The 14,015-nt window shown below is 39.1% G+C and overlaps 1 protein-coding gene across 1 annotated transcript in view; it reads left to right on the forward strand.

The window, feature by feature from the left end:
• The window catches only part of BLNK (B cell linker), a 123,198-nt gene that overhangs the window by 55,403 nt on the left and 53,780 nt on the right, over positions 1–14,015 (forward strand). Inside the window, exons 2-3 of the mRNA XM_042780822.1 lie at positions 7,182–7,247; positions 13,644–13,693. Of these exons, the coding sequence (XP_042636756.1) occupies positions 7,182–7,247; positions 13,644–13,693 (116 nt within the window). The remainder of the gene's footprint in view (positions 1–7,181; positions 7,248–13,643; positions 13,694–14,015) is intronic.

The raw sequence follows: 14,015 nt of genomic DNA on the forward strand, positions 1-14,015 counted from the left end.
TTTAATATTATTTCTAAAATTTTTATAATGAACAGCTTTACATTTGTACTCAGAAATGAAGGCATAAACTTATAAGCTGTGTAGCCTATATGACCAGTCACTACTCAGCTGTGACACCCCTTCCCTCAAAAAAAGTCACATTACCTTTTGCCATTCAGATACAGTGGACAATACCTGTATTGCACTTTTACCAGATTTCCCACCCCTGAGATACTGGGAGTCCCAGGGGGCTGTTTACATACCCCACAGTTCCACACTGACTATCCCTCATCTTAGATCCATGATCTCCTTCTCCTGGGGCCATTTGTTTCCTCTCTGTGTGCAGATGGGAGCCTCTGGCCTCTCTCTGCATTTCCTTGGACTCCTTCTACCTTTGGCCACAGCCCTTCTCTTATTTCCCCACAGTCCTACCAGAGACTGTTGTTGTTGTTATTTGCCATCGAGTCGGCCCCCACTCATAGTGACCCCTCCTTGGGTTTCCAAGGCAGTATCACTACGGAAGTAGGAATGCCCAACCTTCCTTCTGAGACTAGTCATGCATAATAAGACTTTACCAAAATTTGGGGAATAATGGAAGGGAAGTAGAGCACAGAGAATGATTTATCCTAGACAAGACTTGGCTCAGTGTCCCAGGTCTTCAGGTCCTTTCTGCTTTGCTCTCAGCCACAGATGATTTCAAGTTCCAGCTCATCTCTGCTCCCTGGACATCCTTCCAGAAATCTACTCAACCTGTAGCTCAAGGATCAACAATCAGGAGGCCTCAGGGAGACAGGCAATATCATAGAACAAAGCTTAATGCTTGTCTACTACCTCTTCATTTTCCTTATTTGTTGTTTCTAGATTGGTTTCTTTGCAGGTTGAGTAACAGCATGGATACCCCATTCTCCACTGACAGTGATGTGGTGGTGTCTTAGTCTCAACATTACTACATTGTGTTATTTGGTTTCAGAATACCATAGTAGAATGTCAAAATGATCCCGGCCACACCACTCTGATCCAGGCGTGGTTGTCCCTACTTGTATATTGTTCTCCAACATGAAGTACATGCTCTTCCTGTAGTCACCTCATCTCCACTCTGCAGCCTCATGTAAACCGTGGCTATAAGAGAAGTGAAAATAGACAGCATAGGGTAGTCTAAATTAACACAGAGGAAAAGCTTAAGAGTCCCACAAAAAAGCACATGCAAAATTAGGTTTTCAGACTGATCACTTAGTTTATTTGTCTCAAACTTTGAACTTGAGTTAATGAGAACTTTAGTTCTTCCCAAGCAGGTATTAGTTTTATATGGGCAAAATTAAAAGACCCACAATGGAAAAAGATATGACCTATCAGAGTAATGCTCAGAGAGTAGTCTCCTGACTAGTGGTGTCAGCACCACCTGGGGACTGGTTAAAAATGCAAATTATGAGACCCCACAGACCTACCCAATCAGCAACTCTGGGTGCAGAGGGCCTGGTGGTTTGTGTTTCAGTCGCCCTGCTGGTGATTCTGATGCAGCCCAAGTGGGAGAACCAATGGTCTGTGAGATCAAAAGTAAGCTACCACTTCTTTGAGGCAAAAAAAAAAAAAAAAAAGTTGGTAATATTCAAATGATGATTTTTTCGTTCTCAGTACATCATGGGATCCAAAGCTCTTGAGATTTAGACTCAGCAACGGTCACACTATTACAGCATGCTGTTAAATAACAGTAACAATTGCTACCTAACAGCTAGGTTCATTGACATTATATTCAAGAGCTTGAAATTTTTGAAAAAACAAGAAAGGATAGAAAATAAAGTCTGATTTGGCTTATCCAAGTAATAATTATTATTATCATTCATATGATGTGCTCACCATTTTTTAATGCCTAAATGCCAGATTGTTTAAAAATTACATATCAATATATTTAAAATATATATTAGATAAATTCTATTCTTCATTTTATTTTGTTACATGAACATGCCTGTCTCTTAACAACTTCAAAAAATTAGAACAGTATGATCCTTTTATTCTTCTACCCACCGTGGAAGATATCTCTGAAAGCAATAATCAAAGTGAAGCGTTTTATGTCTTGCTTACTTTTACCTACACAAAACTTATCTCAGGAAGATAATGTTTAAATTGAAAGTAACCTCTCCTCAAACCATCTAGTTTTACATTCTTTTGCTATAAGTTGCAGTAGAGGTGAGGGGGACAATATTAGAAACGATTAAAGCTGTTCAAGTGTGGTAAGCGTTGATAAAACAAGCTAAGGGCATCATCCCATTCTCTTGGTTTGGGGGGCTATAATATAACATTCTTAAAATGTTATCTTGACACAGTTGGGTGGTTTTTTTGTTTTAAATAATGTTTTAGGAGAAAGTTTATATAGCAAATTAGATTCCTATCCAATAATTCATACACAAATTGTTCGGTGACCTTGGATACAACCCCCATCTGCTCCCCATAATGTATCAGAATTCTTTCCGATACCCTTTCCACCTAGCCTGACCTATTTCCATCCATTCACTTTCCCTGCCCCTCCTTGTTTTTTCGTCTTTGCTTTTGTGTAAATGTTGACCTTTTGGTCTCATATTCCTCATGGGTGTTATTGTTTATTTTATAGGCTAATCTGTTATTTGGCTAAAAGGTCTCAAGGAATGGCTTCAGTTCCAGGTTAATGTCAGTTTGACACATTTTGTGACCCTGGCTAGAGAGTAGTTCCTTCCCCTTCTTGAGCAGCTGTTTAAATCCATTCTCCAACCATTTCCCGTATCAGTTTTCACACTCCTGGGCCACTCTGCACCCTCATAATCATGAGGTATACAGCAACAAGGGACAGCCCCTGAGGCCCCTGAGCTGCAGAATTAGTCAAACTGCCTAGTTCTCAGAAAGCCCACACATATCCCCGGCACTGGGCAGCACTTAGGAGCTCTGGTGGCGTAGAGCCTAGGCATTGACAGGCTGGCAGTTCAAATCCACCCGCTACTCCTTGGAAGGAAATGGGGCAATCTACTTCCGTAGTGATACTGCCTCGGAAACCCAAGGAGGGGTCGCTATGAGTTGGATCCAACTCCACGGCAGTGAGTTTGGTTTGGGAAGCACTTGTACCCGTCCAAAAACAAACAAATCCTTACACACATCACAAACATTTCCTCAATATTATTCTAACTCACCCATTTGAATTTATGTTGAGATTGTGAGATAGTGTTCCAAATTATGTTCTTCTATCTGCATGCCTGTCTTTTTCAAGCCCAATTAACCTATTTTGGTGCAAATGGGGGGTGGGGAAGCCCGTCCAGGTGGTTCCTGAAGAGAACTCAGAAGCTTGTCTCCTCTAACTATTCCATCACTACAGTGAAAAACAACATTTAGCAACAATGCCAAATCCATACATAGTCAAAGAAATCTTTCTCCCAGATTTCCCATCAACAGAGTTTTAAATCCATGTTAAGCTTAATTATACATCACTATTCATTACCTCCACCACCGATCTGTCAGTTTGTCCTACTGTGGTGGCTTGCATGTTGTTATAAGGCTGGAAGCTGTGCCAATGGTATTTCAAATACCAACAGGGTATTGATGGACAGGTATATATGGTATGTGGTGGAGAAGTTTCAGTGGCGTTTCTGGGCTAAAACAGTCTAGGAAGATCTGCTAGGTGATCTACTTCTGAAAATTAGCCAATGAAAAGCCAACAGATCACAACAGAATATTGTCTGATATAGTGCAGGAAGATGTGCCCTAGACTGGAAGGCACTCAAAAGACATAGGGACCACAACAGGCTCGAGCTACCAATGACCAATTGGGCAGCATTTCATTCTGTTATACATGGGGCCCCCATGGGTGGGAGCCGACTCATGGCCTCTAGCAACAATTCACTACTTAACAGAAGACCTAGCTCCTACATCAGAGAAATCTGCATTTAGCTTTGGGAAAACCACAATTTTCTGTAAGAACAATGGTTAGGGTAAGCTCTACATTTGGCTAACTAAAGAGCCCCTTCAGATAGTTTCCTCAGAGCAAAGGAAAGGCTTGACTGAAAGGTGAATTTAAATATATTACTCTTTCAGAACTGAATCCTGAGAAACTTTTTTTTTTTTTTTTAATTGTGATTTGGGTGAAGATTTACAGAGCAAATTCACTTTCCATACAGAAGTTCACATATACTTTGCTGAGAAACTTTTCTGGTATTTTTTTAAGTCGGAAAATTATTACAAAGAATACAAAACATGCATGGCCTTACACTCTCACCCTGTTAACATTTTTTCTATATATATGTATATAGTACAGACAATAAAAGTTATATATGAATATATTTTTAATTGTAAAGTAAAGGTCTCCTTTTTCTAAAGCGGAGCTCGCACTCCCAGCCATCAGGTTCTTACTTTACAGTTGGTTGGGCTGTGCCTAGCTCTGGGGACAAGTGGATGCTGCAATCTATCCTCTTTTGCTTGCTATGCTGTGCACCCTAACACGGGGTAGTATCCACCCACCAAAAGGGGCATCTTTTCTAATAAAGGCACTCTTAGAAAGCCATCTTTGAACAACTTTTAAAAAGTTATACTTATACCAGCACATACGCATGTATGTTGTTTTTATTTCCATGATGAAACCATATGATAAACACCATTCTAAACTTTCCTACTTTATTTCTCTTCTCCACTCCTCTTTCTTCGCTTTTCTTTCTATTTAAATTAATACTATCTTTTAGGGATTTTTCCATATCAGCAATACAGATCTAAGTTTCTTTTTTCTTTTTTTTAAGGGTCTATAGTGTTCCATGTTATGGCTCTATAAAAATTTATTGAACTAGTTCCCTTTTAATGACTGATGGGCATTTAGGTTGTTTCCAGGTTCTTTTGTAGGGGAGGCAGGGAGGATTGGGCTATTACACATAATGCTATAGTAATCATGCTCATATATATATGTCATGGTATATGGTTTTGTGACCATGTTTATAAGACAAATTCTTAGCAATGAAATCACTGGGTCAAAAGGCATGGATGCTTTAAATTTTGACAAATATGGATTGTGACAACATATGTCAATCCTGGGTATTGCCACACTTGTTAATTATTGCCAATCTTATAGATAAAATTTGATATCTCATTTTTTTAATTTATATTTCTTTAAATGAGAATGATGTTCAATATATTTTCATTGGTCTATTGACCACTCGCAATAGGCCAATGTATTATGTTAGCTTTCTCTGGTGATGCAGTGGTTAAAAAATTCAGCTGCTAATCAAAAGTTTGGTGGTTCAAATCCACCAGCCACTCCACAGGAGAAAGATGAGGCAGTCTGCTTCTTTAAAGATTTACGGCCTTGGAAACCCTATGGGGCAGTTCTACTCTGTCTTACAGGGTTGCCGTGAGTCAGAATCAACTCAATGGGCATGGCTTTGCTTGGTTTGGTTGATGTATTCATATCTCTTGCTCATTTTTCTATTGAATTGTTCATCTTATTTTTACTGAGTTGTAAGCTTCTTTATAAATCAAGACATGCAGTTCTTATTGTTATTATTATGTGTTGTAAATATCTGGGTTTTTGTTTTTTAATTAGGCCAAAGGACCACTCTCACTAGGTCTTGTTGCTTGACAGAAACAGGTCTTGTTCTCCTTCTCATGGCCATGACTAGGAAACTGGAGTAGGACAGGAGAACAACTCCCTCTGGGCTTCTGATGCATTACAGCCCTAATTTCAAGTGCTTCTTCATATAGCAAAAAAAAAAAAAAAAAAAAAAACCACCTTCATATTTTGGAAATGAGGGAACAGAAGGAAATGTTCAAGATGAGACCAGAGACTAGGGAATTTCCTACTCCTCTGGTTCCTCCCGGTATCACCGTCCCATTGTCATAGTCTCAGTCTTTGCCACCACAGAATTAACTTGACAATAGAAAGCTGATGTAATAAAGAAATAAGATGACATCATTGCTTTCAAAAGATGATTACAAACAGCCTCACCTTTTCCAGTAAAGTAACTTAGGACCAGAGAATAATCTTCTCTCTCTGCAAATTGTTTGATGCTATGAAAAGCAGCCTTTGGACCCACTCTTTGAATCCTTATCTGCATTAAATTGTTCTAAGGCATGGGCTGCCACATCTCAAAAGCTTCATCTTTGGTGGGTACCCAGCCTCTTGAACATTCATAGCTGTGTCACCAAGACACAACTGCTGTCAGTCATCCTAGAATGTGCTCAGATTCCTTCCATGTAGCCCTATTCCTGTTTTATCACCTTTTGGTTGCATGGAACATTAGCGGGTTCAAAGTACCTGAGCATAAAGTGGATTTCCGTTAAGGGTACACGTGTGGACATGAAATAAAGTTAAAATATGTTCTGGAACTAAGGGAGTTAGTAGTAGGGGACACCTAGCTCTCTCTCTTCCACACACACACCTTAGGGTGTCTCTGTGTTTCTCTGTTAGTCTCTCCTTAAGCTACAGGGTAGTTTCTCTCTCCTCCCTCACCTTCCCTTCTCCCTCACTGTTCTTCCTAGATTTCCTCTTCCTCTTTCTCTTCTCTCCTTTGATTCTTCCTTCTTTTCACTCTTTACATTGTTTATCAGGCTATTGTTTGGGATAACCATATCCCAAAATAGTTCTTTCAGGCAGTTCTTTCAGTTCAGTGCACTATAAACAAAATGAAAATGGTTGCATTTAAGTCAGAATTTTTTCCTCTCTACTGCTTGACACTTTTGCCTCACGTGTCTCTTCAGATCAGACATATCTGGGAATCAGAATTCCTCTCTTCACAGACTGAGGCTGACCCAGGCATCTTAATGGATGGAAGCATGGGCCAATGACCACATTCCTTATAGTCAGTCTGTTACTCAATTAACAGATACCAACTTAATTCATTAAAATATAATTCATACTATTTGGGGTGTTTATTGGGTTTTTTCCCCCCTTTTTGTAGTCAAGAAGGGTTGTTGTTGTTGTTATTGGCCATCGAGTCAGACCCGACTCATAGTGACCCCTCCTTGAGTTTCTGAGGCAGTATCACTACTGCCCAACCTGTAGCCAGATTGCCCAACCTTCCTTCCAAGGAGTGGCTGGTGAGTTTGAACCATCAGCCTTCTGGTTAGCAGTCAAGTGCCTTAGGCACTATGCTACCAGAGTCAAGAAGGGTAAAAACCTTTTTTAAAAATTAGCCTATTTGTATAAAATTATTACTATACAATAATCACTAATATTTCATATTTAATTTCACTTCTTACAGGCAGCTTCAAAAGATGGTGCATGATATTAAAAACAACGAAGGTGGAATAATGAACAAAATAAAAAAGTAAGTTAAATTCCAGAGCACTACCTTAATATTATTATTATGTCGGCCTGTGCTAAGTGGAAGAAAAGTTCTGTTACCTGAATGAAGGGTTGCAACCTCTCTTAATCATGGCTAGAGTCCATGGTGGTCAGCTCTACAACCAGAAAACACAGCAAGTTAATAGAGTGGTGCCCAAGGCATTATCCTTTTCCCTCTCACTGCAGGAAAGGTAAACAGGAACAGGAAAGGTGAGATAGTCTAGTCAAGGTGGACTAGCTCTCGTGACCCTTAGCTAAATTGTTATAGAAGCTGATTTTCCTGCTTTGATGTTTAATGCCAATTAACTAATTAGCTAAATTGTTAGCTAAGGGTCATCAGGACAGACTTAGAGAAATCCAAATGGGAAGTTACCAGGATACAGTCCTAGCTTCTACAGTCTGTAGGATGCCATACTGTTTTCCATATTTTGATTTCTGCTTCCTCAATGATTATCTTAAAATGGTGTTTTCAGTTGGTACTTGGAGAAGGAAAGCTAGAATCCCAAATTTTCCTGTATACCAAAACCTCATGAGCTTTTTTTTTTTTTTTTTAAGAAAATAGAAATTGTACATACCTGCATTTACCACTCAAAATATAAGTCAAGAAAAGAGAGGAAATAATATTTTTAAAGTGTGTTTAAGTGTTTTGTTTTTGTTATTAATGAAAGTAATACATATTCAAAGGAGCCCTGTGGTTTGACCTCACCATCCTTGACCCCGAGACCAGAAGAGCTAGGTGGTGCCCAGCTACCAATGCCAACCACTCTGCAAGGGATAGCAATAGAAAGTCCTGGATAGAGTGAGGGAAAAATGTGGACCAAAACTCAAAGTCATAAAGAAGACCAGACTTACTGGTCTGATAAAGATTAGTGGGGACCTCTGAAACTAGGGCCCTTAGTCACCCTTGAACCTGGAACTGAACTCACCCCCTTGGCTCAGCTTTCTGCCAAACAATAGACACGCCTATAAGGTGAACAATAATACTACGTGCTTAGAACAACTTGTCACATAAGGCAAAAAGAACAGCTTTTGCCCAGGGATGAAGTGCAGAAGGTGGGAAGGGGTAGGAAAGAAGGACAAATGGAAACTGAAATTACAGGGAGGAAGTGGGAAGGGTGCTATCACCTTGTGGGGATTTCAATCATGTTATGAAACAAAATGTGTGTGTATATGAATTGTTGAATGAAAAACCAATTTGTTGTGTATACTTCCACTCAAATCACAATAAAAGGGTAATTAAAAAATAAAAAGAAAACTTGATGGTTCGTAGCCACTCAGCTCTGAGGGAAAAAGATCTGACAATTTGCTCCCATAAAGATTATAGCCTGAAAACCCTACAGGTTGCTACAAAACTAAGGGCCACAGTTTCAGAGGTTCCACTAGTCTTTATCAGGTCAGTAAGTTTGGTCATTTTTATGACTTTGAGTTTTGATGCACATTTTTCCCTCATTCTACCCAGGACCTCTTCAATATCAACTCCACAGCACCTAACAACAGCCATATATGTTCACCAGACAGAAAAAAAAAACCTTCTACTTCCTCATATCCCACTCTCCAGAAAGAGCTGTTGTCCACTGTCATGAGACAATGAATATGTGTATGTATTACACAACACCAAACACAAAAAACAAACCCATTGCCATCAAGTTGATTACAACTCATAGTGACTCACAGAACAGAGTAGAACTGCCCCAAAAGGTTTCCAAGGCTGTAATCTTTACAGGAACAGACTGCCATACCTTTCTTCCACAGAGTGGGTGGTAAGTTCAAACCAATGACTTTTTGGTTAGCAGCCAAGTACTTAACCACTGCCACAGGACACATACTTACAATGTATATATCTATATCTATATATATCATGGGAGCTCTGGTAGCATAGTGCCTAAGGCACTTGACTGCTAACCAGAAGGCTGGCGGTTCAAACCCACCAGCCACTCATCACAAAGAAGATGGGGCAATCTACTTCCGTAGTGATACTGCCTCGGAAACCCAAGGAGGGGTCGCTATGAGTCAGGTCTGACTCGACGGCACATAACAACAACAACATATATATCACACACATACACTGATGTGGATACAGCACTGTTCTGGTTACCTAGTGCCACTCTGACAAGGATTTACCACTACAAATGGGATGGCCTTAACAAACAGGAGTTTATTCTCTTACAGTTTGGAGGCTTTAAGTCCAAGTTCAAAGTGCCAGGCTCTAAGGGCTGGTTGAAAACCCTTCAGCCCTCCCATCCCACTGACACTAGAGGTGTTTCTTCACTCAAACAGCTGCTGGCTGCTGAGGCTGCCAAGCCCAAGGTTGACAAGTAAAAAGGTACAGTCCCGATGTTACCAAACCACACAGCAGGCCATTAATTCAAGTCCATTATAAGTCCCCAGGTTGGCAGAGCATGGCAGGCTGCTGAACAATGACAGGGCTACATGCAGGGTTTAAGTGTGCCATAAGCTAGAGACCATTCCCAAAGCTGCTTCTTATATGTAGGAAGCAGACCACATACCTAAAGGCAACTACTCAGTGGCTTGTGGTAGATCCCACCATGGAGTTGACTGCCAGTCTCAACATGGGGAATAACTACCACCAGCTGCCCAGCCACTCAACCAGGCCCAGCCAAGTTGACACACAAACATAACCACCACAAGCACCTCCCATACATTTTTGTCATGAATGGCATCATCCTACAGACACTATTCTACCAACTTGTTTGATTTGTTTTATTAATGCTACATCATAGACATCTTTATTTATTATGTAAAAATAAATCATATTTCCTTTTGAACTGCTGTTTTATAGTCTACTGTAAATGTATTATAATTTATAATTCATTTAACCAGTTTTAAAATGGTGGACATTTTTCCCAAGGGGCCAGGAGTTTAAACTGGTACAGCAGTTTTTGGAGGACAATTTGATAATAATAATCCAATGCTTTTGGACACTTGTTTCAGTTTGCTTTAATGGTCACAAATAATAGTGCAATGAGTGTCCTTTGCACATCAATCAACTAAACTCCTCAAATGAAATTTAATATAACTATATAAAATTATTACTCTATAATAATTACTAATATTTCATGTTTAATTTCATTTCTTATAGGCAGTTTCCAAAGAGGGTCCATGATATTAAGAACATGTATCCTTGATACTAAAATATATGCCCTTAAAAAATATGGACTGATATTTTCAAACTGCCCTCCAGAAATTTTGTACCTCCAATACTGTATGAGTTCATTCTTCCCATGTCTTCAGCAAAGAATATTTTCATTCTTTTTGATCTTCGCTAAACATATAAGCAAGAAATAAATTTTGGTGGTGTTTTTTAGACTAGAAAATGTAAATGAGTTTCAAGATGTATAAGTGATCAGCATACAAGTTTAAATGGTTTTCTGGTTATGGAGCCTCAAAACCTCACTGCCTTTGAGTTGGACCCAACTCATGGTCACCCCTCCTTGGGTTTCTGAGGCAGTATCACTATGGAAGTAGATTGCCCCATCTTCCTTCCAAGGAGTGGCTAGTGGGTTTGAACCATCAGCCTTCTGGTTAGCAGTCAAGTGCCTTAGTGCCACCAGATCAATGGGCATTTTATAGAGGAGAAGACTTTTGTCTTCATATTCTGTCCTATGACTGGTAAAGGTGTGTAATTATTTTCATTTTAATGTTATTTCTGATATGTATAGAATCTCATTCAAATGAGAGATGGCCATTTTATAAACATAAGCAATTCTAAATTGATTATCATACAGTTGCCAATTTTGTAGTACACCAGTTTATTCAAGAGTATGACGCTTCTGTTTAAAAGGTCTGTCTATTCCATGGTCAGTCATACTTCAAGCAACCATGGATCTCAAATTTTCTTGGATCGCTTCAATTTCAAACATATCTGTCCATTGTCCCTAAAAGCACTGTCACTTGACAAACCATGTTTCTTCTCAGTTTGGAAATTATGGCTGCCATAGTCATTTCTCTGGGTGAAGTCAATGGTTCTTTGGTTCAAAGTGATGTGTGGTTAAGCTGTCACTTGAAGCCAGGCAACAGGTGCTACCATTGAAAAGAGGAAGCATGGTTGAGCACTCTGGTTTCCTAACGTAAGATCATGACCAAGTTTTCACTGGTCCGTGGCCAAATGAGAAAATATGGTCCTTGAAGTGTTAGGAGCTGATGTGCAGCTGCAACTCCTAAGCAAGACCCAAATGACGCCTTTATTCCCAGTTGGTGTTCAGTGGTCAACACATCTTTCTTGAGTCTGTCCTATATTCTGAGATTTTGACCTTCACAGATTTTTAAGTGTTAAACTATCCATTTTTTTCTTTTATAAAATGATGGTAATAGTAGATGTTACAGGTAGTCCCCAACTTTCAATGGGGATTCCATTCCAATGACTCTATCATAAGTTGGTTTTGGCATAAGTTGTCGTTGTTGTTGTTATGTGCTTCGAGTCAGACCCGACTCATAGGAACCCCTCCTTGGGTTGCCAAGGCAGTATCACTTCAGAAGTAGATTGCCCAACCTTCCTTCAGAGGAGTGGCTGGTGGGTTTGAACTGCCAGCCTTCTGGTTAGCAGTCAAGTGCCTTAGGCACTACCCTGTCAGATAACTCTTTTTTTTTTTTTTTTTAACTCTTTATTATTATTCCCTTTTATTATCAGTATCTTTATAAATCTGACTTTCATTTGTCTTTGGGGGTTGAAAACATTACTTAAAACTTAGAGATATATTGTAATACATACATATTACTAACAAATAAGATGTACTAAAAAAAAAACAACATGGTTCTAAGTAGAGTTCCTTGTAACTTGAGAACATTGTAAATAGGGGATTACGTGTAGTTGGTTTGTGTTTTTTGAAATATTACTGGCCCATGAACAGGCCTCAGCCCCAGATCCAGTTTTTTTTTTTTTTTTTTCTTCCTTAAAACGTCTTGGACAATCTCTCTGTCTGGTCCTCATCAAAGGTCTAATGATAGTATTCTGCTGGATGGCTATGAAGACTGAATGAAATAATAGATATCAGAGCCTTTGGGGAAAGAAAAAACAGAATTGCTATTAAATATTATTATTTTGGAAAAGTTATAGTCCTAGTTTGTTAAGGTTTTTGCAATCAACCAGGAGTTTCTGTGCTGCTTTTTTTTTTTCAGGAAATGAAATATATTTTGTATGCAATGATAACTTTAAGGCGCTCTGGTAGTGTAGTACTGAAGGCATTTGGCTGCCAACCAAAAGGTCAGTGGTTCGAACCCACCAACTGCTCCTTGGAAGAAAGATGTTGAAGTCTGCTTCCATAAAGATACAGCCTTGAAAATTCAGTGGAGGTCACTAAGAGTTGGAATTGACTCAATGGCAGTGGGCTTGGTTTAATGATAACTTTATACACTGCTTCTATAAAAGGATATGATATTTTACCTTAAAAGTTTTTGGATATAGGCTTTAATCAATATTTTAAATTTCATTAAGCAAATAATTTTAAAATAAACTGTGTAACGATTATTAAAAATAGTAATTTATTATAAACCTCACCCACTTCATATTATGGAAGAGGAGATGTTAGAACTTATGAAAGTTTAAGTCTTTTAAATGCAATCTTACTTTTCTTTTAGTGATTGGGGGAAATTGTGAATATTCAATCTATTTTATTGTAGATGTTGTTGTTGTTGTTGTTATGTGCCGTCGAGTCAAACCTGACTCATAGCGACCCCTCCTTGGGTTTCCGAGGCAGTATCACTATGGAAGTAGGATTGCCCAACCTTCCTTCCGAGGAGTGGCTGGTGGGTTTGAACTGCCAGCCGTCTGGTTAGCAGGCAAGTGTCTTAGCCACTATGCTACCAGAGCTGTAGATAGAGATACTAAAGTACTTTCTTGAGTCCTTGAAAGAGTAGGACTTCTAAGTATACTAAACATCACAATCCTCATCATGGAGACACTCACTGCTCATTTATTCAGCCTTTTAAGGTTTTTGTAACGGTGCAAAAAAAATCATTTCAGCCCAACCTACAACTAAAGTTCTCATTGTAGCTATTTCTTTTTCTTGTTATTTAAAGTATTTGTAAACTATTAAAATACAATTACTGTCAACCAATCAACACTATCTTCCTTGAACCCATGAACTTACAAGTACTCTGACCTCTCAGAGACCTTTCCTTGACTGACATTGCCTTTACTAAGTCCTAGCCACATCTTGCACTGGGGAGATGAGAGGTGAGGAACTGAGGAGCTGAGGAACCCACACATTTACAATACATCAAATGTTTCAATGTGATAGATCCAGAAGAAACTATTACCCTGTTAGTTATCTACCTGTTATCTTTATATCAGGTTATGTTATGGGTCTTAACAACAGTTGTCCTACAGACTGACTATTTGTCTAATGGTTATTATCTACAGGCTGAAAGTCAAAGCACCTCCAAATGTTCCTCAAAGGGACTACGCTTCAGGTAAGAGTATTTCTAAGATACTTTAATCAACTCTTGATTAATTTAAATGTTCTGTCTACTTGATGGGAGCTCTGGTGGCATAGTGCCTAAGGCATTTGTCTGCTAACCAGAAGGCTGGCGATTCAAACCCACCAACCACTCCTTGGAAGGACATTTGGGCAATCTATTTCTGTAGAGATACCATCTAGGAAATCCAAGGAGGGGTTGCTATGAATCAGAAACAACCCAACAGCAGTGAGTTTTTTTTTTTAATCTACTTGATGGAAGGGAAAATATGTTCTACTGGTTTGAAAACTCAGAGCACCTATCCTAATTTTAAAAA

The sequence above is a fragment of the Orycteropus afer genome, unplaced genomic scaffold (genome assembly GCF_000298275.1).
Source record: "Orycteropus afer afer isolate SDZICR_OR568_19922 unplaced genomic scaffold, OryAfe1.0 scaffold00064, whole genome shotgun sequence".
Lineage (NCBI taxonomy): Eukaryota > Metazoa > Chordata > Mammalia > Tubulidentata > Orycteropodidae > Orycteropus > Orycteropus afer.